The 27333-nt window shown below is 49.7% G+C and overlaps 3 protein-coding genes across 11 annotated transcripts in view; 1 reads left to right on the forward strand and 2 right to left on the reverse strand.

The window, feature by feature from the left end:
• Positions 1 to 351, reverse strand: part of LOC125644272 (uncharacterized) — a 45510-nt gene extending 45159 nt beyond the window's left edge. For both annotated transcript variants that reach the window (XM_075132889.1, XM_075132888.1), the window contains exon 1: positions 1 to 351. In XM_075132889.1, coding sequence (XP_074988990.1) covers positions 1 to 224 — 224 coding nt within the window. In that variant the 5' untranslated portion in view covers positions 225 to 351.
• VRK3 (VRK serine/threonine kinase 3) lies at positions 21 to 25332 on the forward strand. Of its 5 annotated transcripts, none has more exons than XM_048866107.2 (14): positions 21 to 160; positions 3134 to 3276; positions 3744 to 3884; positions 4295 to 4441; positions 5556 to 5608; positions 8027 to 8093; positions 8924 to 9008; positions 9818 to 9920; positions 10561 to 10653; positions 11077 to 11209; positions 12173 to 12293; positions 12655 to 12713; positions 13387 to 13535; positions 14899 to 15012. In XM_048866107.2, exons 2-13 carry the CDS (start codon positions 3135 to 3137, stop codon positions 13533 to 13535), a joined length of 1293 nt encoding a protein of 430 aa, XP_048722064.2. In that variant the 5' UTR covers positions 21 to 160; position 3134; the 3' UTR covers positions 14899 to 15012. The 5 variants fall into 5 exon arrangements, with proteins under 5 accessions (XP_048722064.2, XP_074988988.1, XP_048722062.2 ...); XM_075132887.1 differs by having other exon boundaries at positions 68 to 91; XM_048866105.2 differs by lacking the exons at positions 21 to 160; positions 14899 to 15012 and adding exons at positions 406 to 609; positions 24807 to 25332.
• The window catches only part of CCNF (cyclin F), a 22930-nt gene continuing 10973 nt past the window's right edge, over positions 15377 to 27333 (reverse strand). For 2 of the 4 annotated variants that reach the window (XM_048866100.2, XM_048866102.2), the window contains 6 exons: positions 26863 to 27043; positions 26320 to 26407; positions 24754 to 24853; positions 24305 to 24435; positions 23701 to 23870; positions 18854 to 20767 (listed from right to left, as the gene is read on the reverse strand). In XM_048866100.2, the coding sequence (XP_048722057.1) occupies positions 20301 to 20767; positions 23701 to 23870; positions 24305 to 24435; positions 24754 to 24853; positions 26320 to 26407; positions 26863 to 27043 (1137 nt within the window). In that variant the 3' untranslated portion in view covers positions 18854 to 20300. Of the gene's footprint in view, positions 15521 to 18231; positions 18576 to 18853; positions 20768 to 23700; positions 23871 to 24304; positions 24436 to 24753; positions 24854 to 26319; positions 26408 to 26862; positions 27044 to 27333 lie in introns of those variants that run through there. The other 2 variants (XM_048866103.2, XM_048866101.2) reach the window with 2 other exon arrangements.

The raw sequence follows: 27333 nt of genomic DNA on the forward strand, positions 1-27333 counted from the left end.
TCACGCCCTGGGTTTCCTCTGTGTGAAACAAGCGCGGCTGCAGGACTGCCAGCTCCAAGCACTGCAAACCGTGGGTCAGGCCTCCGAACTCGTGAGACTTGCTTACAAATCAGGGCAGCTAGGGGCTTGCCACTTGCCCTCCAGTGCCTGATCCTTGGGGGTACGCGCGGGACACGTGACGATCCCCCTTTGTTCCCCTTCCCCACGAACAGGAGGGCCAGCATCTTGCTCTTGGCTTTGCAAGTCCCGGCGCAAAGCTCCGGCTTGCAGGGCAAAGGCGTGAGGCCCCGCAGCCAGGCTGCCCGTGCAAGCCCCGCCCGCGCTGGAGCTGAGCCCGGATTAGTTTAGATTAAACTGAGGTCAGAGGGGCCGGCGGAGGCGGAGGCGGCGGGGCGGGACAGCGGCGGCCATGGGGAGACGCGGCCGAGGCGGCAGGAGGTTGCCGCTGCTGGTGGGCACCGGGCCGGCGGGCGCTGGGCGCCGAGCGATCCCCGCGGCCCGGCCCGGCCCAGCTGCAGCGGCCCACCGCGCTGTGCCCAGGCCGGGCCGGCCCAGTCCCTGGCGCCGGGGAGAGGCGAGCTGCCCGGCCCGGAAGCGGGGAGCGCACGGGTAGGGCCCCAGACCCGCTCCTAGGCCGCGGGGCCGGGCAGGTGCCTATGGCGGGATGGGGGAACCCTGGGGAATGGGGCGGCTTGGCAGGTGCTTGGGGGTCACCAAGGGGAATGGGCAGGTGCTTGGGGGCGGGATGGGGGCACCAAGGGGAATGGGCAGGTGCTTGGGGGCGGGATGGGGGCACCAAGGGGAATGGGCAGGTGCTTGGGGCTGGGGTGGGATGGGTAGGTGTCTGATGGTGATGTGGGACAGGGGGCACCCCAGGGTGATGGGAGCTGTCCAGGGTCCTGGTAGGTCAGGGTGTGGGGCTACAGAGCTAGGTAGGAGCCCAGGGTGGTGGGAGTGCTGGGCAGGGCCACCAGAGGGCGGTTTGGTTATAGGGACGGGCAGCGGGTGACAGGAGATGCAGAGCTAGACAGATGTCGGGTGGGGGCTACAGGCAGTGATGAGCTGCCAAAATCTTAACAACCCGGTTCCCCCCTCACCCCACGAGGGGGTCGTTGCCCACCCCGTCCCCCCGGGAATCCTGCCCCATCCAACCACCCGCATTCCTTGACACACACACACACACCTCCGGGACTCATGCCCCATCCACCCCTATCCCCTGACTGCCCCCAGAGCCAGGCAGGAGGGTCTTGTGGGCCACCGTAGTGGGTGCCCACCCTGCACCTAAGAGCCAGAGGCACCTGCCGGGGGGCGAGGTGGGGAGTCCCAGCGGTGCTTACCTGGGGCAGCTCCCAGGAAGCATCCGGCAGGTCCCTCTGGTTCCTAGGGGCGGGATAGTGAAGCAGCCGCTGCCCCCACTGATCACATCAAAAGTGGCACCTTAGGTGACGACACTGTGGGTGCTCCAGGGCTGGAGCACCCACAGGGAAAATTTGGTGGGTGCAGAGCTCCCACAGGCAGCTCCCTGCGCCCGGCCCCAGCTTGCCACCGCTCCGCCTCCACTTCCTTCCCTGAACGCGCCACCCCGCTCTGCTTCTGCCCCCTCCCCCCCAGCTTCCCGCGAATCAGCTGTTCGTGTGGGAAGCCAGGGAGGGCTGAGAAGCAGGCGGCAGCTTTGCGCTCTGGCCCAGGGTGGCGGAGGTGAGCTGGGGCAGGGAGCGGTTCCCCTGCATGCCCCCCGGGTAACCTGCTCTGGCGCGGGCAGAACTCCTCGCGCCCCCCAGCTCACCTTCGCCTCCCTGGGCCTGAGTGCGAAGCCGCCGCTTGCCTCTCAGCCCCCCGGCTTCCCATGCAAACAGCTGATTCACAGGAAGACGGGGGGCGGAGAAGCAGAGCGGGGCGGCGCGTTCAGTGGAGGAGGCGGAGCGGAGGTGAGCTGGGGGCTGGCGCGGGGCGGGGAGCTCTGCACCCACCAAATTTTCCCCATGGGTGCTCCAGCCCTGGAGCACTCATGGAGTCGGCACCTAAGGAGCCACTTTTGGCTGGTGTTTGGCCAGTTGGTTCTAAAAGGGCTTCTAAATTTAACAACCGGTTCCCGCGAACTGGTGCGAACTGGCTCCAGCTCACCACTGGCTTCGGGGTAATGTGGGGCTGGACAGAGTCTCTGGGGCAGGAGTGCCTCTGGGTGATGGGGGCTTTGGGGCTGGGCAGGAATCCAGGGGGGCTGGCTGGGTAATGGGGCCTGCAGTGTTTATGACACTGCTTTGGGTTTATCTATGGGCCCAGCCGGGCAGATGAAAGGCCCAGTGTAAGACTTGGTTTTGCAGCCCTATTGTCTCTTGAGGGTGTTGGCCTGGACCTAACCTCTTCCCCATCCTCTGGTGCTACTCCCTGCTCTGTAGCAGTGCTGCTGTAATCCTGGCAATTCATCATGGGACCCAGGGTCTTGCTGTGACTTCTCCACAAATACTATACTGGGAGTCCTGCCTGTTCCCAGTGCCCTCCTATTCCCCAGCGTTCACACCCACTAAAGGATTTCCCTGCAGTAGGAAAAGAAAGATTCAGTTAGCAAGTTACCTGCTACCTTTGGGAGCTTTAGTGACCATTTAAGCATTGCCCAGATGGATAGGTGAGGGGCAGAGAGGCAGAGTGCATGCTAGGACCTAGCAAACACAGCTGCATTGGGACTCCTTCCCCAGGTGGTGCAGAAACTGTCTCACTTGCTGTTGGAGGTTGATAATAGTGATGTTGATAAAGGTAGATGCTTTCCCAGTTCTGCTGTCCCAGCGCTAGTTTGGAGACTCCACTTGCAGCATTATCTAGTGGCTGGAATGAGGACTCCTGGGTTCCCATCATCTCTCTGCCACTGATTCACTGTGTGGTCTTTAAATCATTTAATCTCTGTGCGCCTCATTTTCCTGATCTTTGCAGCTCAGTTAATTACACGTTTGCTCTTACAATAATATGCATACTGAGAGCCTCTGATGGTGGGTGAATGGACGTCTCCTCTTAGTAAACCTCTTTCTCCAGAGACGCAGCCACCAAAACACCAAAAAAACCTTTGAAAAGTTGACTTCTCACTTCAGCTCTGACACCTGTCCCTCTCCACCCTGCTTTGCCTTGGTTTGTTTTTCAGAATGATCAACTTTTGCCCGCAGTGTGGCCAGAAGGTAGAGACAGCATTTCATTTCTGCCCTGTCTGTGGGTATAAGCTGCCTAAAGAAGAAGATGAGGAGCCAATGCAACTCACTCCAGATGCCTCTTTGTCCTCTCTGAAAGGTAGGTAAGACTGGGTTAAACAGCAGCCTCTTTGGATAGAGATTCTGGATTAGCCAAACCCTCCTGATTACAAGAAGTAGTGGAGCATTGGCATACCAAGTACAATGTCTGTCTGAATAGATCCTCTTATTGCTTGCCTTAGGGTATGCAAAATTGTTGTCTTTGATGGCAGTGCAGTGGAAGGGAGTGAATGCAATCTGACCTGAGGAGTAGAGTCCCAGGACTCCTGGGTTCTGAACCAGCTCTGCCACAGGCTCACTATGTGACTTCATCTGTGCCTCAGTTTCTCCATCTGTAAAATGGGGCTAACAGCACCGACCTGTTTTGTGGTGTGGGTGTGAGGTGTTTCACCTAAAAGGGCTTTGAGCCCCATGAATGGAAGGCGCTGTAAGTGCGGAGTGTTATGATCGACAATCATTGGAATACCATGGATGGCATTGTGAGGGTTCGTTTCTTTAATCGTTCAGCCCTGAGGCAGGATGACCCGACTCCAGCAAGAGAGACAGTAGAGTGGATGTCTTCTGAGAAAATGCTAGCTTCCACTTCGACTGAAGAGGAGGCTTGGAGCCCACCAGCTGCTTCCCCAAGCACCAAGGTGGCATCCAAGGGTGAGAGCTGGGGTGTTCCTCACCACTGCTGTGCTCATGTGGGGGTGGGGCAGACAGCTACTTCATGGCACTTAAGGTAGCACTGGAGCACTACAGAGGTGGCTTGTTCACCCTGCCATCATGTCCCTTCCCTACCTCCTGACTGAAGTACAGGGTGGTGTGGATGGGTTACAAGAGATGTTTGATTGTCCACTGCTGGAAGGAGAATACATGAAACCCAGGGCCTCACTGCAGGAGCAGGGTGAAGTGTCTGGGAGCGAGAGATGGGGAGCTCTATCAGGCTGGGGTGGTATTATCACAATGTCTCTGGTTGGAATCTGAGCTGCGGTGTGCTGGAGAGCAGCAGGACTCACTCTGTCTGTAGTGCCCTGTTATCTGATCAGAGCCCTGCTTTTGTGTCCTCTTCAAAGCAAAGGTCAGTCCCCGATCTCCCCGGCGGCTCAAGTCCACCTCCGTGGCACCTCTCCCAGAGGGCAAGATCCTGACCGACCAGAACAGCAAGCAGTGGAAACTGGGGAAGCTTTTGAACCAGAGCGAGTGTGGGCTGATGTATGAAGGTGCTGTGCAATCTCATGCTGGGATGCCGTCTGAGGGAGGATGATGAGTATATAGGGTGGGGAGTAGAGGAAGAGTAGCCCTCCCTTCCTCTCTTCTTGTGGCATGCTGAAAGTTCAGTCTGCTGGGGAGGATCCCTCAGGGGATGTGAAGAGAGGGGGAACTGCTTCTTGAAAGAGATCATAATTGAAGCCTCTTGCAGACACTTCCCAGTTTGAAGACAGAGCTGGTCACCGGTGAATTTGTATCTTAGGTAAATAAGGGATTTAGCTGCCCTTCCCCATCCTGATCCTGCCTCCTCAGACTCTATCAGTTCAGCAGACTCCCTGATTGCCATGTACAGTGCAGCAAGCACCTGAAGTACCCTCGTAGGCCCATACCCCCAGAATCCTTTGCTCTGTCTGTAGCAGGTCTTCCAAAGAGATGCCCCGTGCAAAGGATGCTGGAAATGCATCCAACATTCTACCCAGCATATGTCTGGGTAGTGGTAGTATTTAAAAGCTGAGGGTTAGTCTATTAATTCTTCCCTCCATTTTAGAGCATCCCTGTTCCACCCACCTCGCACACAAGTGGAAAGAACAGGTTCTGAGCCTTGGAGGAGGCCATAGATGTCCCATTCTCTTCTTATGTGGAAAGGGACAGCATTAAAGGGTTGAAAGCCATTGATCCATTTCCTGTCCCTAGGAGAGGATAACATGCACCTTTGGCAGCTCTCTCATTAGCTTGGGATCTTACACAGTTTTCTATATTTGTGTTTTGTCAGAAGACTGTGGCACATCTTTCTCCTGGTATTGATGAATCATTTTATTTACATACCAGGTTTAAAGAGCAGAGTCCCTTGATACTACAGCCATGCCTAGGTGCTCCAGTGTTTGTTGCTTTAGCAGTGTCTGGAGAGAGTTGAGACAAAGGTCTTATAACTCTGAAGCAAGGTGGGTATTGTCATGCAGCCACTTGCAAAGAGGCCTCCACAGATGGTATTTTCACAGTCCCAAGGTGAGGGAGGCAGAGGATAACTGAGACTCAAGCCACTCTTGCACTAGTTTCTGAGCAGCTAGCACTGCAAGTACTTCTGTCCTGTGCACCTGTAACCTCATTTGTTCCATCCTTCCACAGCACAGTCAGCATCTGGAGCCTGCCCTCAAAGGCAAAGATACTCTCTCAAACTTGTAAGTTCTGGTCTGTTCCATGTATGGGGCCCTTTGGTCTGACCTACCAGCACTGCTGGTACCATGGTGAAAGGAGTGGTAGAATGCAGAAGCTCAGATCATAATGGTTCCCTCTAGTCTTATTCTCCATAAGATTTCACAGTGTTAACTAGCATAATTGTCTTTGTTGTTGCAGGTGAAGTTAGTCAGAGAAATGAGGAAATAAACTGCATAGGTTAAAGACCCCGTACAACTCCCTGGGGAGTCTTACTTAGACTTCAATGGAAGCTGGATCAGGAGGCCCTTAATAAATAGTAGTGAGCAAAGCTGTAAGGAAAACAGATCTAAAGATTTTAAAAAGCCACCCCAAAGTGGCTGCCCTTTATATTACAAAGCTAAATTCTACCCTCTGTTACACCTCTGCTGTCCTGTCGATTTCCTGGTTGTAAATGAGGGTAGAGTTTGTCCCCTTTGTTTATAAATTTAGTATATGTCATAGAATCTTCTTTAAGCCTGTTTTGTAAAGGTTAACAACAACAAAACTCTAGAAAGTGTTATTTAAAACTCTTGGTGTGCGTGTGTTTTGTGTTGTTTTTTGTCCCCAGAAGTACTGAACACTCTGTAGTCTGAAAAGTGACTGTAGATCTAACACTGAGCTCTTCTGTATCTGTTACCTCTCTGATGCCAGAATGAGTTTATAAAGTCAAATGCTGATTGATCTAACTTAGTTACCCTGTGACAGCTCCCCGGCATCTGCCAGTTCAGCTGGGCTTTCCAGAACTGGCATCATTCCCAATCATAAATAGTCTGCAATTGGAATTTCGTTGACTGTGCTTGACAATGCATGAGCCAGAGTGGTATCCAGGTCACTGTCCTGTGTCTGCCTTGGCTTTTCTGGTTAATGGGATTTAGAAATTGTTATTAGCAAAACCCAGGGATGAATCCTAGGAAAGAGGGGTTTTAGGAAGAATGTGCCCACTTAGTCACTGGAATAGTGTCACTGGAACTGTGCCAGGGAAGAACGAGTTAAAAGGTGCAGAGGAAAACATTACTGGGGAGACTTCTCCAATGAAGGGTTAATGAGAAATGTTTAACACCACAAAGAATGTGTAGATAGAACTAACAGATTGCCAGGAAACCTTCATCTCTGTGTGTTGACAGTACTATAGAGCAGTACCAACTCTCCCATTCAGCAGTCCCGTCCCATGCCAGCACTACCCACCCCATCTGCCCTGACACTGCATTGTTTCTACAGCCCAAATTCCTCCCTTTGCAGTGGCAAAGGATTCTGGGATATGGTAGGACACTGTTTTTGTTCATGGACACAAGGTCTTAGTTGTGGGTGTTGAGGATTCAGAAAGCAGGACAGGTTCAATACACATTCCACCAGCCAAAATACTCTTGGTGGGGAGGTACTGAAAGAATTCTGCAGTTTGTTAATCTGCACCAGCTGCCGATTAACAGCACTACTCACCACGTGTGGGTGGGGCTAATGATATCAAACTGGGCCAGTGGATCTGAAATTGTCACCTCTCCCACTCTGTGATGTCTCTCCTAAGCTAGCATGTGGCATCCTGCAGCTTCTGGACAATACATTCAGGCCATTAGGGAATTGCAGTGGCAAAAGAGCAATACCAAATACATACCAGCATGTATCCGTCCACGTGCAAGAAGGTGTTCTGGGAACCCCAGAGGGTTTGTGGCTCAGTACAGCACCCAGACATTTGTCTGCAGCTTCTCAGGGGCAGGAAGTGGCATGAGAACAAGCTTCCTTGCCATATTTCTGGTACTTCTTGGCAGGTTGAACTACAGGGGGGTGGCCTTTCTCAGGGTTCAGTGCAGCTCCTGTTGTTAGAATTCCCATGTTATCTCACACGGCCTTGCCCCTGCTGTGGACAATTAGAGTTTCACCTTCAAGGCTGTCACCTGGCTCCTTCCACCAGCCCTGAATGGCCTGAGGAAACTCATAGAACCAAACTTCAGTAAGCTCCTCCACTGGAAGGCTCCAACCCCAGAAAGAGCTGCAGGATCACACAGTTCCGACCAGTTTAGGGGGCTGTCTTCATTCTCTGGAGCACTTAGTTACCTGCAGAGAGCACTGAGCAGTAGCACTTGAGCTGTCTGTCCTGAGGCCTTCCCGTGCTTGGGTTAGCTGTACTGTATAGATAGTGGGAGGTGGCGTGGTTCAGTAGATGGGGCACTGGACTGAGAGGCAGGAGACCATGTTCTGTTCTTAGCTCTGCCACTTACCTCCTGGGTGACTCCCCCTCTCCTTAGCCCCCTCAGTGCAGTACTGTGAGATCCATAGGTGAGAAGGGCTAGGGCAGGATTCTTACACCCACACTCTCCCTAGTAAATGGACGTGGTGGTGATACTGACGCAGCACATCGCTGAAGGTAAAACAGTGCAGCTTCGTCTCTCTCTCCTCCCAACCCTCAGGACACCAAAGATGGCAGGCTCTACAACGAGCAGATCTTCCTGCAGCGAGCGGCAAAGAAAATCACAGGTAAGTGCCATTCCTGGATGGTTGGGTTCCCTGTGCATCTGCTAGGAGACACTCCAAAGGCAAGACTCAGGTGACTCAAATCATTGTCTGACCTGTGCCTCAAAGAGTGCTGAGTGCTAACCAGTGTGTTTAGAAATGACTCTCCCAGGAGCGGGAAACCTCAGGGTGTCTGTTGGGCAGCACCTTCCCATTCCCAGCTCGGTGTTTTTCCTTGCTGCGCTCAGAGGAGTTCCCCTGCTGTAGAGTTGTCTCTGTCTCACTGACAGCTGTTTAACTGTGCACCCTGACCCCTCTGGGGTTGACTGGAGCCCATCCCGTAGCTGTTCCATCAACCCTGGCTGTGCAGAGCTGCTCTCTGTCCAGCTAGCTGAGCCTGGGGTACTCCAGTCAGGGCATGACATCTGAGGAGTAGGGATCCAGGTCAAACCTGCGCCTTTGTGATTCCCACCTCCCTTATATGTGGGACATAGGTGTCCATGCCATTCCCCTTCTCAGAATACCTAGGGCTGTAGCATCCCACACCTCTCCCCCTTTCCTGGCCTGGATTTGGCATCCCCACACCCCGATCCCCTCATCCTACCCTTCCTGTAACTCCTGCTGCCTGCCACTGAGCTTTTAGTATTACGTCTGATTGCCTGCTACTCTGACTTTTATGGGGGCAGCTCAGGTGACAGGATGAGCCTTGAACTCTCAATTGCCCAGTGCAGAGGGTCTGTATCTGTGGGAGGAAGGAAAAGCGCTGGGGGGGGGGGTGCCCTCACTGTTTGCAGAGTTCCTTAGCCAGCAGCATGGCAAAGCCGTGCCCATCTGTCCTGTTGTCTCCCTCCTAGTGGATAAGTGGAAGAGGATGCACTCGGTGCCTTTGCTGGGGATCCCAAATTGTGTTGGCTTTGGTCTCCATGAGAGTAACTACAGGTAAGGCAGGACTGCAAGCTTCCAGATGGGGACAGCTGGGGAGTTTCCTCCTTCCCAGGACTCCACTATCCTCTTTATCTCCTCGATCCCCACTGCCAGGCTCTTGCTGCAGCCTCTCTTCTCTCTCACAATACCACCCTTTTCTGTCCCCCAACCCTCACCCCACCAGCTACTGACCCACTGTCTGTGCATTGGCCCTCTCTCATCTGATTACTGTAACCCCGGCTTCCTGGGCCTCCTTGTCTCTCCTCCCAGTTAGTCTCTCCAAACTGTAGCAGGTAAAATCCTTTTCCCCTCTCGCTGTGCTGACCTTCATTGGCTTCCTGCATCATAGTGCTACTCAGATTACCCCACTGCTGTCTGCTTCCTGCCATTCGCTCTCCTAGCCTCCCCTTCTTCCACTCTTGCCTTTGCATCTTCTTTCATGCTGCTGCTAAGGCTTGGAACACTCTCCCGCTCCCTGTGCACATAGTGACTTCTCTCTCTTTCACCTCCTCCTCCCAGGAATCCTCCTTCCTGCTGTCCCTTCCCCCTTGCCTGTCTTGGCCTGTGAGCTCTGTGTGGAAGAGAATGTGGTAATGAGTCGATAATACTTCAGAGGGAATGCTGACCTGCCAGTGTCTCTCCCTCTCCTCTCCACAAACAGGTTCTGTTGTCAAATACGAGGGAAGCTGTGTCTTTGTTAAACTAGAGAGTAAGGGAAAACAGTTCAGGTCAAGATTGGTAGCTGAGCTACCCAAATAAGCTTTGAGACCCTCCCATGACAGGTGCTGACCAAGTTCAACGTGCTCTTATCTCCTCTCTCACAGGTTTCTGGTGTTCCCTGAGTTAGGACGAACCCTTCAGTCAATCCTGAACGATGGCACGAACCTTCTGACAGAAAAACCAGTTTTCCAGATCGCCATCAGGGTGGTATGTGGCAGGCCGATCCTTTTGGGGGTCGTTCAGAGCTGGATTCTCTCTGGCCTTTGCAAGGATGTTAGTTCCAGTGCAGGCCAAGGCTGGGACCAGTGCGTCATGGGTGATTCCTGTGCAGCTGCTGCTTGTGCATTGCCTCCAGGGAAATTTTAAGGAAACTTCACAACTTACTTTCTAAACACATGCACAAAAGAGCCCAGTGAAATGGCTCAAACTTACTAGAGTAACTTCCTGAAGCACTGAGCACCCACAGATCCCACTGAAGTCAATGGGCGAGAGCAACTTTTGCTAAGCACCTTTAAAGATCAGGTACAGCAGACTGAGCTGGGCTCCAGTCTCTGAATAGTATAACATTGTGCTTGAGCATGGGGCTGGTTGGGGCGGTTTGTGATGAACTTATGGGTCTATTAATGTTCTACCCCAAGGAAATTGGGAGACAGAGTGATTGGGACCCCCCCTGAATTTCTCAGGTACCTCCCAACATGTGAAAAGCAGAGAGTGGAAGAGGCTGTGCAGTTAGCCTGCTCCTTAGTCTCCCAGCTGCCACGAGCCTGGGGAAGATGCTCTAGCTCAGAGCTCACTGGGGATGCTGAAGGGCTGTGCGTGAGTGTGACGTCTCCTGTTCTGCCCCTAGCTAGACTCCCTGGAGTACATCCATGGAAACGAGTATGTGCACGGGGACATCACAGCAGAGAACATCTATGTGAACCCAGACGACCTTGCAGAGGTAGGAAGTGAGAACAGCAGGAGCAGAGGGAGGTAGCAGGAGAAGTGGGGCAATGCCCTAGCCAGAGCATTCTCGTACGGAGGGGAGGGTTGATTCCTGGCTGCACCCTGTGTCAGTGCAGCCCCATAGCAGGCGCTGTGTGCAGCATTGCAAGGGTCACTGTACCCGACGTGTTCACCCCCCAGGGAAAGAATTTGGGCTCCCTTCAGTCTCTGCATCTTAAGGGGTGGTGCAGGGAGAAGGGGTGGGATCTCTTAAACTGGAGAGGGGACGTTGGGAGGTGAAGGGGTGGGATCTCTTAAACTGGAGAGGGGACGTTGGGAGGTGAGGGGCTCCCGGGTTCTCCCAGAGCAGCAGCACTCTCCTCCTTCCCCTTGCGTGGTCGCCCAGGAAGACATTTCACAGTCTCTCTCTCTCTCCTAGGTCACCCTGGCGGGTTACTGCTCTGCATTCCGATACTGCCCGGGAGGAAAGCATGTGGCTCAGCGCGAAGGCAGAAGGACTCCTCATGAGGGCACCATTGAGTTCATCAGCCTGGATGGGCACAGGGGAGCCGGTGAGACCGCAGTCCCTGATGGGTTGGCGAGACTGTGACAGCTCTCCTCCCCTGCCATCCCTGCTTGCCTGGGGCGCCCTCTGCCTGTATCCTTCCCCCTCACTGTTCTTCCATTAGCTTTTGGTAACGGCTTCCTCTCTGGTCAGCCAGCTGCTCCCTCCTCCCATGCAGCTGCTCTGCTACTTCCACAGTCGCCAAGTGACTCAGGCAGGAGCGTGACATGGTGGGAGAATGTTTCCATTCCATGCGAGGTCGTGGTAACCCAGCCATGGAGGGGAGTGGAAATCCAGGACAGTGGGTGCTGGTTTAATGGGTTTCTGTAAAGCTTGGCAGAGTGCATTTCTCGCTGATTCAGGCCAATATACAGGGGGGGGGGGTGGAGGGGGTTCCCCAGCCTGTGTCCAGTTGTAGTCTCATGGCTATCTCCATGAGATGCTTGTGCATCTCAACCTGCTCGTCAGAGATGAGGACATTGGGGGTTCTGACCTGGACCACACAGCGGTGAGAAGAAACTGGAGACTTGGTTGGCTGGTCTGCCCCACCCTTTATCACCTAGGATAGAAGCCTGAGGTGAGTCAGGGCGCATGTGTGGACCAACGGATGCTACTTCAGATTCTGCGACTCTGGGCGCGTGCCGCACATGTGTAACCCTCAGTGAATACAATAGGGACCATCACTTGAAGAAGAGCTGAGGCACAAAGAGGTGAAGAGGCGCTCCCAAAGTTGCAGTGAATTGGTGGCTGAGCTGGGATGAAAACCCAGGAATTCTGACTCTAATCACTAGGCCACTCCACTAGGAAATGTTTCCTGCTGTTCAGCCGTGTGCTTTCCAGAGCTCAGTTCTATGCTGTCCCCTTGCGGGGAGGGACCCCCTTGAACCAGGCCTTTTTGGGTATTACTCCCAAACTCTGCTTTTCTCACTGTGTTTCCTGAGCTGCTGGGTTTCTCTCACTTTCCCATCAGGACCATCTCGCCGGAGTGACCTGCAGTCTCTGGGCTACTGCATGGTGAAGTGGTTGTGTGGCTTCCTGCCCTGGACTGACGAGCTGGCTGATGTGCACAAGGTCATGGAGCAGAAAGAGAGGTGAGCCCTGGGGTTGGGGACCCTGCCTACCATTCTGGGGGCCTGCGGGAGGAAAGCAGTGAGGGAAGGGGGTTCAGAACTAATGGGGGACTCAATAGTCCTGGTACAGATCTTGGGGTGTCTGAAATCTGTAACTGGAAGTCCTGCCTCCCATGGAAGTAGCTGGCCAAACTCCTCTTGACCGCAGTGGGAGCAGAATCCACCCTGAAATCACTGTGAGGGCGAAACGGGCTGGAGGGTTTGAGTTGAGCTGGTCATCATGCATGGCTTTCACCTGTCCCCATCGCTGGGGGCAGTTTGTTCAAGCGCTCGGTCCCTTCTTTCTTGTTTACTGGCATTGAGTGTGTGCTAAATGCTGTAGGTACAAAACAGACGTGGTCGGGCTTCTGCGACTGTGCTTCGGCCGAAAACCAGCTCCAGGTATGGACTTATACTGAGTGTGGCTGTGGGACCTAGTGGGTCACTGTGTGTGAGGGCTGGTAGTTCACTAAAGCTAGAAACTGGGCTGTCTCCCCCATGTAGTCTCAGCTGACGAGCTGTGTCTGACCATAGTCATTCTAAACCCTTTGCTGCAGTGCCAGTCTGCTCATGAACTAGTAGCCTTGACTGCGAGAGATGCCCTTGTAGATCCTGCCCAGGGAGGCTGTGGGAGCTTCAGAAAGATTTCTGATATCTGTGCAGGGTGACATAGCCCACTCTCAGGTTCCCCCATGGATCCAGTTTTTCTCCTTGCTTTGCATCCAGCTGGAATGAGGGTGATCTGTACGCCCTGCGTCAGCATCCATGCAGCATGAGGTGGTGATTCTGAGCCTTGCTACAGTGGGATGCTGGCCAGGGATTAAAGCAAGTGAGTGGGAACAGGGAGACCTTGGTTCTAGTCCCAGTTCTGCTGCTGACTCATTGGGTGACCTTAGGCAAAGTGCTTCCCTCTCTGGGCCCGAGTTCCCCCATCAGTGCAGAGGAGGGGTCTGTTGGGAAAAGCCCCTGCGGAAGTGTTGTTTAGCATCTGGCTTAGCTACGCAGGGAGTGAATGCTGGGGCTGCTGCTCTGGAGAACCATAGCCATTTCTGTGAGTGTCTGTACCACTTTGCAGATGCCCTGCACAGCTACCTGCAGCAAGCAATGGCCTTGGCCTTTGAAGAGGAGCCAGACTACAAGGCACTGCGAAAGTTCTTGGGGAAGCCGCTGGAGATGAGGAGAACTTCGGCTTATGACTCGGTGAATCTCAAGGTGGTGCCTTAGGTAAGGCGCTTTCTATGGGGGTAGCAGGTTGGGGGAAGCACAGTCACACACACACACACCCCTCCCCCCAGCCCCAGGTTACTTCAGCTGGCAGTGGTGACCACAGCCTTGTTATCAGATCTCCCCTCCACCTGTGAGTCTAACATGGTCAGCAGGGAGGAGGCTTCTCTCTGCACTGGGCGTGAAGCTCTAGAAGGAGGGCTTAAGGGACTCTGACCACTCCAGTGGGGCCTGTGTTAACTCTTAGAGCACCGAGGGTGCTCATTTGCCATTCCTCAGCCCTCCTTCCCCACTCAAGCACCCTGCCCCTCCCTCCGACCTCTTTGTGATCAGTATCCTCCCCATCTCCAGTTGTGTTGAGAGTGGGTGTGGGGTCTCGTGGAGAACATGCATGTGGGTTCAAGGAAAGTTTCTGGCAGCAGGGAATAGGACTTCCTATCAGGAAGAGTGATGTCCCACCCTGCTTCCTCCCGGCTGGGGAGCCTTACATGCTAGCCTCAGGTCTCTCCCCCTAACACTGTTCCCATTTATCATCACTGGGGAACTCAGCAGTTCTGAAAGGGTTAAGATGTCCTGAAGGTCACTGCTCAGTACAAGGGGAGCTAGTTGGCTGGCTGTTCCCAAAGGCTGGAGCAAGATCAGAATTTGTGGCACTGTTCTTTGATGCTAAATGTGCCTAACCTGGCCAGATTGGCTTTGCCTCTCTCTTTGTCCCTGCGGCTCACAGACAGACTGTTGTCAGAGCCCTTTCTGGGTAGGAGGCAGGAGGAATGAAGATGTGCCCAGCCTTTAGGTAGAGAGCTGCCCAGCCTCACGCCACGTTCATCCATCGAAGCAGGCGCTTCGCTTTCTCAGGGACACTGACTGAGCAGTGGACACTCACGCCGTCCCCTCCCTGGAGGCATAGGTGTCGCTCTAGTTTTGCTGAGTTCTGGCAACTTGCCACCTTCAGAGGCTCCCATGGCTAGTCTACGCCCACATCAGTAGGACCAGCCCTACTTTTGCCCTTTGGTCTCTCTGTGGCGTCCATCACCTTGGGATCTAAGGTGGGCAGAGGATGTGGTCTTGCTAGAGCAGGCAGCACACGGCTGGTCAAGTCCACCTGAATCTGTGCTGGCTAAAATCTCTCTTCCCATCCTGGAAGCTGTAAAATTTGTTGGTAGCCCCCAAGGTATTGATCCAAATTCAGCCCTAGCACAATCTAATGAATTCACATGGAGACTTGGCCCTTGTCTCAGCTTAGAGTCAGACCCAAGTAAATTGGCTCCAGGTGGCACTGCCAACAGCACTGGCACTGAGTAACAGAGTAGAAGGGGCTGGTCATGCTCCATCCCGATTTATGTTTTTCTTTGTGGCTTTTCAGATCTCAAGAAACTGACTAAAACTGTGAGAGGTTTAACCTATTGGAAGGGCCCTGCTCTGGGGCAGCCGGCTCCTGCTGTCCTTCATTGTACACCTGTTCTAGAATTCCTTGAGGGATTGTTTTTAGGGCTTTTACAGTGATTTTTAGAAAGCTGACTTCTGAGCCAGTGCTGTAGCTTAATGAGCTCCAGCTAACATGAAGACTAAACTCCTGCTTGGCAGATGGCTGCCCCAACCACTGTTTGGAACTACCTAGCAACTGGGAGTGTTGCCATAGGGGGACAGACTGAGCCTGGTGAACAGAAAAGAAATCAGGGATTTTAAATGTTTGTATCCTGCCTACTAAACACTGCTTGTTTTGTAATAAACGCTTTGTGGATGGATCCCAAGGCTCTGTTTTCTGTGTTGATCCAGGGAGCGTAGGCTCTTTATTTAAATCCTACGTGGCATCGACCTTGCCTTTTCATCAGACCTGAAAGCACTTTACCAATGAGGGCATGCTTCCAGCTGAGGAAGTGGAGACACACAGGTGAAGTAACTTGGCTAAGCTCACAGGCAGGGACAGAGCTGGAAATAGAACTCATGTGTCCTCATGCTCAAACCACAAGAGTAGGTTGTCTTCCCTGAAAAGTAATTGGAAGGGAATTGTAGTAGCTGGTTATGTACAAAGCACCAAGTGTGTGAGTCATGACATTTTCCCCTCTGTTCAATAAGCTGAGTAAAGATTCCTGCAGCAATGGCCTGGATGCCTGCAGCACAGAGGGGGCCTGTTAATAAAACCCTCCTCATTTTTCAACCTCTGCTCAAGCCAACATTCCTCCAAGGCTGGATTGACACTGCCTTGTGGAAGATGGAGCCAGGCACCAGCTGTGACCCAGTAGGGAAGCCTACTGTGACTGGCCTTTGCTACCTTATTTTTCTACAAGAGATTTAATTTGTAACATTGTTACGGGGGGCAGATGCTCAGGAGCCATACAGGAGGAAATATGGGCAAGTAAGAGCAGAGACCTGAAAAGTTTTTGGATTTGCCTGACGAGCTCTGAGACCATGAGCAAGTCAGTTAGCCTTGCTGGGGCTCATCTGCACCCCTTTGAGATAAGGAAGCTAGGTTTTTCATGCAGTTTGATATTTACCCTTGCTCAGAAACAATGCAGGCTGGCTCCCCATGAGATCAGATACATGCCATTTTCATGTGAGAGTCATTGACATAATGCTCCTTTGAGCCATAAGCTGCACAGTTATTTGGTATAGTTCTAGTCTGCATTTTCCCTGCTAAGAATTCCTTATGTGAACTTACTACTAACGGATTCAGCTTTTAGCCCTATGTGCATAGGCCAGGGCAATTTCAAAAGCAGACTTAAGTAGGACCAATACATATAGCATAGTACTACTGCCTACATAAGAGAGCTGGGGTCAAAAGCCTTTCCTCATTCCCTATAGAGGAAGGAGCCAAAGGTATTTAACAGGGTCACAAGAAATCTACCTGTGTAGAAGTGCATGAGGGTCACATAGAATCTTAGGGTTGGAAGGGACCTCAGGAGGTCATCTAGTCCAACCCCCTGCTCAAAGCAGGACCAATCCCCAACTAAATCATCCCAGCCAGGGCTTTGTCAAGCCTGACCTTAAAAATATCTAAGGAAAGAGATTCCACCACCTCCCTAGGTAACACATTCCAGTGTTACCACCCTCTTAGTGAAAAAGTTTTTCCTAATATCCAACCTAAACCTCCCCCACTGCAACTTGAGACCATTACTCCTTGTTCTGTCATCTGGTACCACTGAGAACAGTCTAGATCCATCCTCTTTGGAACCCCCTTTCAAGTAGTTGAAAGCAGCTATCAAATCCCCCCTCATTCTTCTCTTCCGCAGACTAAATAATCCCCGTTCCCTCAGCCTCTCCTCATAAGTCATGTGATCCAGTCCCCTCATTATTTTTGTTGCCCTCCACTGGACTCTTTCCAATTTTTCCACATCCTTGTTGTAGTGTGGAGCCCAAAACTGGACACAGTACTCCAGATGAGGCCTCACCAATGTCGAATAGGGGGGAACGATCACGTCCCTTGATCTGCTAGCAGTGCCCCTACGTATACATCCCAAAATGCCACTGGCCTTCTTGGCAACAAGGGCACACTGTTGACTCATATCCAGCTTCTCATCCACTGTCACCCCTAGGTCCTTCTCTGCAAAACTGCTGCTGAGCCATTCGGTCCCTAGTCTGTAGCAGTGCATGGGATTCTTCCGTCCTAAGTGCAGAACTCTGCACTTGTCCTTGTTGAACCTCATCAGATTTCTTTTGGCCCAATCCTCTAATTTGTTTAGGGCCCTCTGTATCCTATCCCTACCTTCCAGCGTATCTACCTCTCCCCCCAATTTAGTGTCATCTGCAAACTTGCTGAGGGTGCAATCCATACCATCCTCCAGATCACTTATGAAGATATTGAACAAAACTGTCTCCAGGACTAACCCTTAGGGCACTCCACTTGATACCGGCTGCCAACTAGACATGGAGCCATTGATCACTACCTGTTGAGCTCGACAATCTAGCCAACTTTCTATCCACCTTATAGTCCATTCATCCAGCCCCTACTTCTTTAACTTGCTGGCAAGAATACTGTGGGAGACCGTGTCAAAAGCTTTGCTAAAGTCAAGGAACAACACATCCACCACTTTCCCCTCATCCACAGAGCCAGTTATCTCGTCATAGAAGGCAATTAGATTAGTCAGGCATGACTTGCCCTTGGTGAATCCATGCTGACTGTTCCTGATCACTTTCCTCTCCTCTAAGTGCTTCAGAATTGATTCCTTGAGGACCTGCTCCATGATTTTTTCTCCCACCATCCCTTAAGCTGTTTGGTTTTTTACTAAGTTGTAGCCTTTCTGCTTGTAGGTGTAACTGCTGCAAGGCTGGGTGCAGCTGGACACCACAAATGCCCCTAAAAGGCCATCTCAGTGCCTGTCAGAGTCCCCACTTCTGACTTCAGAGTTGATTCACTCCTTCCCATTGTGATCAGAATTGCTAATGCAATGGGCTTAGGCTTTGATGTTCTGCAGGGATAGAGGTGCATGCTAAAATCTACTTGTTTTCCATTTGTCTAGGTGGTTGGAAGAGCCTTAATAGAATGCCTGGCTACTGATTTTTGGCCCAGATCCCCAAAAGTATTTAAGCACTTAACCACTATGGAGGAGGTGGGCTCCTGGGGAAGGTGTAAAGCTAGGTTTCTACATGCTGAGTCAGTGTAAGCACCAGCTTTGTCAACCTTTTCCAGATAATTTCTAACATTGTAGCTTTTTTTTTTTTAGTAGGTTACTATGGAGGGATAGAGAAAGTATAAGAGTCAGGAATTGTAGCAGATATTCATAGGCTTATAGATGACTAGCTGTTACACAAGGAGGGTGAGGTTATTTACAGTTGCAGACTAGAAATTAAACCAGTTCCACTGCACCTTGCCAGATGAGGGAAAGTGTCTTAGAAACCCTGCTTCTCTACGTTCCAGCTTTATGATCCACCTGTCAGTCAGGCTAGTTCTAGGAGAGCAGCTCAAGATCTGGAAGAAGCCAGGCTTTGTAAGTAATGTGCTTCCTGGAGATGCAGTATTCTCAAATCCAGCTTGTGAAAGTGACAGTAGCAGCTTGCTTGATAAACCGGTGCTTTTCAATCCGTCAATGCTCAAACTGGTAGCTGTAGAAAATAAGCCACTGTTTGCAGCTGCTAATATCTGTTCTGTAATGGTCTCAGTTGCAGAGACCATGGATCAGCTATAACCAACAGCTATCTAGTAACAGGTGACAGACTTGCATTGAGGCTTCTGCCAGTGACTTTGTAACACCTTAAGTAAGTCACTTCACCTTTCTGTGCCTCAAGGCATGTGACAATTTTCTCCCATCACAACCCCTTTACAATCAGCTTCTTTACCAGACACAAGCACTACCCCTGTTTTTTAAAATAACACAGCCAAGTATAAAAAAAATTGTTTTATACAAAAGTCACTACACTGTATGTGAACGGTCAGTGTCTCTGCCACAATAATTTCTCAACAAAGGAAGGTAAACAGGGAGTATAGTTCCAGTGTTATCAGATGCCAAGCATGACAAACAGCTGCCAGAAATCTTGTACCATGTATGTTCTCACCACCTCTTCTAGAGGGTCAGCCCCTCTGGTAACAACTAAGTCAGTGGGTAAAGTAGCCTCTAGTCCCTCAGCTTCTTAGGGCTTTTGCTCTTCTTGTACAACTTCCACAGACTGTATAAGGCATGGAATCCTTTATCCAGTATTGTGGGAAAGACACCAGCTCTTCCTTGCTGACTGGGATGTCATGGAGAGGTATCTAAGATAGGGCTTCATGTAGAAGGGTTATTTGCTATTGCTACATTGCTTCCTCTGTCCTAGTGTTCAAAATAAATTCAAACAGGAAAGTAGAATCAGGCTCTATTGCAGGCCATTTTGGAAGAATAGCAAGGAAGACAAACTGCAATATGGACAGAACACAAAAGTGACACTGGGACTGAGTTCTTGCAGATTGTACCAGTGGTGCTGTAACTAAAGGCAAAAGGCAGTGAAGTGGTAAGGCACAGATAGGATATTCTTCACTTGAAGAAACACATGGAGCTAGAGGGAGGGTCTGACTGACAGCTCTGTAAGTGAGAGTGAGCTGACTGGAGCTCCAGCAGTGTAGGACTAATGGAAGGAGAATAAGGCCTAGAGCCTGCCCCAGAGAAGGGACATTTAAAAGCTCCAGTCTGTTAGAGTAAAGTATCCCCACTTACCACTACCACCCTTTGCTTGGCTCCAGAATATACTCTAGTGCAGTGTAGTTAATGTCCAGAGAAAGTAAGAGGGGCACCAGCTGGGAGTGAACTAACACCCTGCCTTAGCTTCAGGCACAAATAACCTGTTAAGGGAGTCTTCAGACAGCACTAATAAAACAAACAGGAGAGGCTGCAGCGTTGACAGTGCTCCACCTCATGGCTGGCTACAGCCAGGTTCCCTCGAGAGTTTTTCCTGGATTACGACCGTGTATGGGGAAAAACAGGTCATAGCAGCAGAGTTTTATTTTTTCCCCTTCTTCCTCTGTGGAGGAATCGGCTACCCACTGGGCAATGCATTGCAGGTAAAATCAAGATGGCTTTGGGTAGCACACAAGGGTTCTGGGTTTTCCTGACATGTGCTCAAGACCAGATGGGGTTCTTCATTTGCATAGGATCAGACTATAGGGAACATTTTAAAAAGCAGCTACCAAGAAACAAGGTAGCTCAGCACTAAGCCACAGAAGCATGAAATGGAGCTTGCAGAGCATGATTGGCATGGGCCGTCTGACACTGACAATTACTTGCTACCTTCCCTGCAAGACTATACCAAAATACTGCTTCCCAGAGCCCTCTGAAATGAAAGTAAACAGCACTGAAATCAGAGGCTCAAGAAGCCCAAGTTCATCCTCTCTTCTTCACTATGCTCAGCCACATTTTTCCGTTTGACTTGCCTTCTCTCACACTTGCCCTCAGTGGACCTGGGCCGGACAGATTGTAAATGTGATTTCAAGTAGTGAGGCAGGTATGGCCCTTTGTTCACGGCACTGCCCAGAGACAGTGCTGAGGTAGTTTTGATCGGTGCTCCAAAGCTGCCATCTACAGAGGAAGTAGGACTGGCACTGTGGACAGAGGAATAGCCTGAAGTGGCTTCTAGTGTGGGTTCTTTTCGACCGTGACCAGCAAGCCGCTGTTTCTCAGCATCTGGCTGCTCAGGCTTCCTGGCTAGTACATCCTGTCCAGGCCATTCCGCAGCTAGGCTGTCTTCATCACTGGAATCCTGACAGCAGTGCTCTGCTGGATCCATATAGACCACAGTTACATCCAGGACTCCACTGGGAGCAGTCACTAGAGGAAGATATAGAACAGTGATTTGGATCTACCTGAGCAGCAGTGTAGTGAGAGCACAGAAGTCAGAGCCAGGAACTCAAGATCTCTAATCCTGGGCAATTAACTTTCTCTAAAGCCACAGAGGAAGTTAACACACAAGCTCTGATTTCTCCCTTGTGTAAAGTGGGGACTCCTCCCCATTCCACAGGTATGTTCTAACAGTTGTTTGTACAGGGGACATGGTATAAAAAGCTTTAAGGCACAGCACTAACAAAACAAAACAGGAAAGGCTGCAGTGTGGACAGTGCTCCACCACATAGCTGGCTACAGCCAGATTCCTTCAATAGCTTTTCCTGGATTATGAGAACAGCAAAATCCCTTAATATGAAGCCATGAGGACTCTCCTTCACTCACCAATTGATTCAAAGTGCCCAGTGCTATCTGGGAGCACTCCTACCTCACAGCAGTACAGACAATACTCAGTAATCCTGTCTGCCATTTTCTACATTCCAGAGTCTGCAGCCATTGAGCCATATAAATAAGAAGGAAACAAAGAAAAAGAAGTGGGACCGCTAAACACTGAGGATGGAGTGGAGGTCAAGGATAATCTAGGCATGGCCCAATATCTAAACAAATATTTTGCCTCAGTCTTTAATAAAGCTAAAGAGGATCTTAGGGATAATGGTAGCATGACAAATGGGAATGAGGATATGGAGGTAGATATTACCATATCTGAGGTAGAAGCGAAACTCAAACATCTTAATGGGACTAAATGGAGGGGCCCAGATAATCTTCATCCAAGAATATTAAAGGAATTGGCACACGAAATTGCAAGCCCATTAGCAAGAATTTTTAATGAATCTGTAAACTCAGGGGTTGTACCGTAGGATTGGAGAATTGCTAACATAGTTCCTATTTTTAAGAAAGGAAAAAAAAGTGATCTGGGTAACTACAGGCCTGTTAGTTTGATATCTGTAGTATGCAAGGTCTTGGAAAAAAATGTTGAAGGAGAAAGTAGTTAAGGACTTTGAGGTCAATGGTAATTGGGGCAAAATACAACATAGTTTTACAAAAGGTAGATCGTGCCAAACCAACTTGATCTCCTTCTTTGAGAAAGTAACAGATTTTTTTAGACAAAGGAAACGCAGTGGATCTAATTTACCTAGATTTCAGTAAAGCGTTTGATACTGTGCCACATGCAGAATTATTAGTTAAATTGGAAAAGATGGGGATCAATATGAAAATTGAAAGGTGGATTAGGAATTGATTAACAGGGAGACTACAGCGGGTCCTACTGAAAGGTGAACTGTCAAAAGGCTGGAGGGTTACCAGTGGAGTTCCTCAGGGATCAGTTTTGGGACCAATCTTATTTAATCTTTTTATTACTGACCTCGGCACAAAAAGTGGGAGTGTGCTAATAAAGTTTGCAGAGGATACAAAGCTGGGAGGTATTGCCAATTGAGAGAAGGACTGGGAAATCATACAGGAAGATTTGGATGACCTTATAAACTGGAGTAATAGTAATAGGATGAAATTTAATAGTGAGAAGTGTAAGGTCATGCATTTAGGGATTAACAACAAGAATTTTAGTTATAAGCTGGGGTCGCATCAATTAGAAGTAAGAAGGAGGAGAAGGACCTTGGAGTATTGGTTGATCATAGGATGACTATGAGCCGCCTATGTGATATGGCAGTGAAAAAAGCTAATGCGGTCTTGGGATGCAACAGGCGAGGTATTTCCAGTAGGGATATGGAGGTTTTAGTACCGTTATACAAGGCACTGGTGAGACCTCACCTGGAATACTGTGTGCAGTTCTGGTCTCCCATGTTTAAGAAGGATGAATTCAAACTGGAACAGGTACAGAGAAGGGCTACTAGGATGATCCGAGGAATGGAGAACCTGTCTTATGAAAGGAGACTCAAGGAGCTTGGCTTGTTTAGCCTAACCAAAAGAAGGTTGAGGGGAGATATGATTGCTCTCTATAAATATATCAGAGGGATAAATACTGGAGAGGGAGAGGAATTATTTAAGCTCAGTACCAATGCGGACACAAGAACAAATGGATATAAACTGGTCAATGGGAAGTTTAGACTTGAAATTAGATGAAGGTTTCTAACCATCAGAGGAGTGAAGTTTTGGAATAGCCCTCCAAGGGAAGCAGTGGGGGCAAAAGACCTATCTGGCTCTAAGATTAAACTCTATAAGTTTATGGAGGAGATGGTATGATGGGATAACATGATTTTGGCAATTAATTGATCTTTAAATATTCATGGTAAATAGGCCCAATGGCTTGTGATGGGATGTTAGATGGGGTGGGATCTGAGTTACTACAGAGAATTCTTTCCTGGGTATCTGGCTGGTGAATCTTGCCCATATGCTCAGGGTTTAGCTGATCGCCATATTTGGGGTCAGGAAGGAATTTTCCTCCAGGGCAGATTGGAAGAGGCCCTGGAGGTTTTTTGCCTTCCTCTGTAGCATGGGGCACAGGTCACTTGCTGGAGGAGTCTCTGCTCCTTGAAGTCTTTAAACCACGATTTGAGGACTTCAATAGCTCAGACATAGGTGAGAGGTTTTTCGCAGGAGTGGGTGGGTGAGATTCTGTGGCCTGCGTTGTGCAGGAGGTCAGACTAGATGATCATAATGGTCCCTTCTGACCTTAATATCTATGAATCTGTGAATAAGAGCTCTCCAAGTCTTGTGCCCAAACATTTTGCAGCATTGCAAATGGACAAGGAGATTTTGGCATCTATCAAGAAACTTTTGCTGTTACAGGATGTGGTGTAAAGATAATCGCCATGGTACAATAGAAAAGGGACGTTCTTTCAGTGACTGCTGTCCCTCTGAAAGAGTTTGCACTTTTCTAGCAAGAGTAACCTGACTTTGTTAAGCTGCAGATGGGAAAATGCGGTCTCTCTCTATTGTAATCAAAGAAGAAAAAACACACTACTTACCATCTCCCTCTCTCTCCCCTTCACTTTCCTGATCTCCTTCATAACCCGAGCAGGAGTCCAAGCTCCAGTCCAGGAAGTTGTCCAGAAGGCTTTCCTCCTGCGTGGATAGTTCAGCTGTGGGTGTAGTCACAAAGCTGCCCCTATCTTCCTGAATGCTGTCTTCTCTTCTCCTGTTGCAGGGAAACTCAGAGGTTACTCACTCAGCATATATATGGAGGAAATCATCCTGAATCAGGAAACAGGCTAGTCTCTGACCATTTGCCTCACTCAACTCTTTCAGCGAATACTAAAGATACAACTGGTCATTTGGTTTGGCCAGCAAAACATGGCATGAAACCCAAACTTTCCCTTCCAGCCATCCAGGGGAAGAGGCTAAGCAGAGTTAAGGTGACTGGGGAAGGACTGATTGAGTCCATAGAGAATGGCAGCTCAGAACAGGGAAGTGGGTAAAAATCCCACTCAATGATTTGCACACAATTGATATTTTGGGGAGGCAAAAGACCCCCTGTCAGATGCCCATGAGAACTCCATACTGAATCATCCATGTCCAGTGGCTGCAAACATAGGAGAGAGAGTACACAGAACAGAGCTTAGTTTTACTTGCCTTTTAGTTCTCTTTCCAGAGGGAGAGCTAAGGAAAGTCTGAATTTCCTCAGCACTTGTGTGTAAGGGACTGGGCTCTGGGTCCTCCTGTTTCACTCCTAACAGTGAACAGAGCTGGCTATAACTCATCACCTAAACAACAAGACAACCTAGTCAGACAACTACAGCAGTGCCCTCCCAACAACCAAAAATGCCTGATACTTTCTCTAGGATAAATATGTCTTGAACTGCTCCTTGGCATTTACAGCCCAACTGTGCAACTTGTATCCCCACAGGGTGCGTGATGCTAACGCCACTGCGCTAGCAGTGTACTCTCTTCATCTTCCCTTTGGGATTTTTAATTTGAACTTGTTACTTTTCAGAATACTGGATAGCCTGCTACACTGGTCGCTCTGCTTAAAGTGCTTGCCACTAAAGAATGGAGAGCAGAACAGTAAGGCTACTCCCCACCTTTTCCTTGCCAATTTCTTCATAACGCTCATCTTCAAATCGTTGTTTCACAGCAGTCAACACCACCTGCCTATAATCCTTTGGGACATCATCATGGAAACTAGGAAGAAAGAAAATCACAGCACAGGTGTTACAAGAGCACATTGGAAAGGACACAGTTCATAGAACTTGCTGACCTAAAAACATTCCTCCCTTCTTTTATGGCTCTGGAGGATGTTTCCCCTCAGTTCTGGTGTGACAAACTGTCATAAATATAAAGGGAAGGGTAAACACCTTTAAAATCCCTCCTGCCCAGAGGAAAAATCCTTTCACATGTAAAGGGTTAAGAAGCTAGGATAACCTCGCTGGCACCTGACCAAAATGACCAATGAGGAGACAAGATACTTTCAAAAGCTGGGAGGAGGGAGAAAAGAAAAGGGTCTGTCTGTCTGTGTGATACTTTTGCCAGGGACAGAACAGGAATGAGTCTTAGAACTTAGTAAGTAATCTAGCTAGATATGCGTTAGATTCTGATTTCCTTAAATGGCTGAGAAATTAAGCTGTGCTGAATAGAATGGATATTCCTGTTTTTGGGTCTTTTTGTAACTTAAGGTTTTGCCTAGAGGGATTCTCTATGTTTTGAATCTAATTACCCTGTAAGGTATTTACCATCCTGATTTTACAGAGGTGATTCTTTTTTACTTTTTACTTCTATTAAAATCCTTCTTTTCAGAAACTGAATGTTTTTTCGTTGTTCTTAAGATCCAAGGGTTTGGGTCTGTGGTCACCTATGCAAATTGGTGAGGATTTTTACCAAACCTTCCCCAGGAAGTGCAAGGGTTGGGAGGATTTTGGGGGGAAAGATGTTTCCAAACAATGCTTTCCTAATAAATAAACCCAGATAAACGTTTGGTGGTGGCAGTGGAAGTCCAAGGGCAAAGGGTAAAATAATTTGTACCTTGGGGAAGTTTTAACCTAAGCTGGTAAGAATAAGCTTAGGAGGTTTTCATGCAGGTCCCCACATCTGTACCCTAGAGTTCAGAGTGGGGAAGGAACCTTGACACAAACCAACTGTGCTTCATCAGCAGGGAAGCTGACTAGCAGGACTGGTAGCTGGGCCTCTGAGACAGCTTAAAGGACCATCCCCCTTCCTCTCCTTGCCACTTGGTCAGGTCTGCAGCAGGGAGTGGGATCTGGGTCTTGAGACACCTTCGGAGATGAGCTTCCAGCCTTGCTGCGGATCTTCCTGAATTTGCTGACAAGCAAGTCCCAGCCTTGAGAATCGGGAGACTTGGCAGGCTGAGACTGCTGGTAATGAGAAGCACACCCCCTAGAGCCCAGGGCACTATTCAGAGAACGCTAGGGCTGGTACTAAATTGGAGCAACAGCAGTAGGTCTCTCAACCTCTCCCGTGCTGTGGGGAGTGAGGCATATACTCTCCAATGTCACCTCCTTAGTTCCGAGACAGTAATTAATTAGCAAAACTTTATTATTAAGATTTATGCTGTGGGTCTGTAACAGCTGGATGCCAAACACTCCTCTCCCCCCCAACCCCAGAGCTACTTAGAAAGGTTCTGAAGGTTATACCATTTTTGGTGTAGGTTTAGCACACAGGGTATCAGGTCTTCAAGAGAGAATCCAGTGCATTCAGACAGCTGGCTGTTCCAAGGATGTGCTGGAGAAGGGAATAAGTACATTAGCACCTAAAACTCCATACTGCAGAAATAAAGCAGATCTTACATAAGATCATGCCAGCAGATAATCCATCTGAAATTCAGAATCAATTGTCAGGCTCCAACAACAGCTGCAGGTGCCAGAACTAGAGAGATTCCTAGCTGTGTAATCTAGTCCGTACCATCGCTAGTAAAAATTCCGTGGGCATTTCTTAAACCCAAGTCTTGTGATAATGCTTGAGCTCGACACAGCAATTACTGGAGAAAAGGACCAAGCCCACCACATCCTTCTGAAGCGTCTGTTATCTTTAACATGACTGAGGCAAGCTGGCACAAGTAGATACCTTGGTGCTAAAGCAGAAAGATTGCTATCCAGAGGGACAGCATGGATGAACATGCTACATTGCAGTTCCTGCAGGTCCAGTTATGAAATGATTAGCAGCAACCTGTTCCTTACCTTGCCTGTGCAGTATCTTAGCCAGTAGTAGTGCTGCAGCAGCTAGATTGGCAGGGGAATACACACAGAGACCTGTGTTCAATAGTGAGAGTTCACAGATAAAGCTGTACAGGTGAAGCGTTCGCCTCTCCAGAGGGATTATGGTCAGTAGCACTTCTTTGTAATCCACAACAGTAGGAATCTAACACATAAGGGAGAACACAGAGTTTGGCAAAACTCCGACACAACGAAGCACCAAACACAGAATGGAATTGTTCCCAGGTGACCATCCCTTTTCATGGAGGCTCATTACAAAAGATGGCTTCTTACTACCCCGGTGGTATCAAGATGTTTCCCAGACACTAAGGCAGGAATGCATGAGATCTCTGGACTTGGTCCCAAGGGGGTTAAATTTAACTTCCTACAGTGCAATCACATCAAGTACTTGTAGGTACAGAATTACATACAAACAATCCTCAAACATCTCACCCA

Source organism: Caretta caretta, chromosome 10 (assembly GCF_965140235.1).
Source record: "Caretta caretta isolate rCarCar2 chromosome 10, rCarCar1.hap1, whole genome shotgun sequence".
NCBI lineage: Eukaryota > Metazoa > Chordata > Testudines > Cheloniidae > Caretta > Caretta caretta.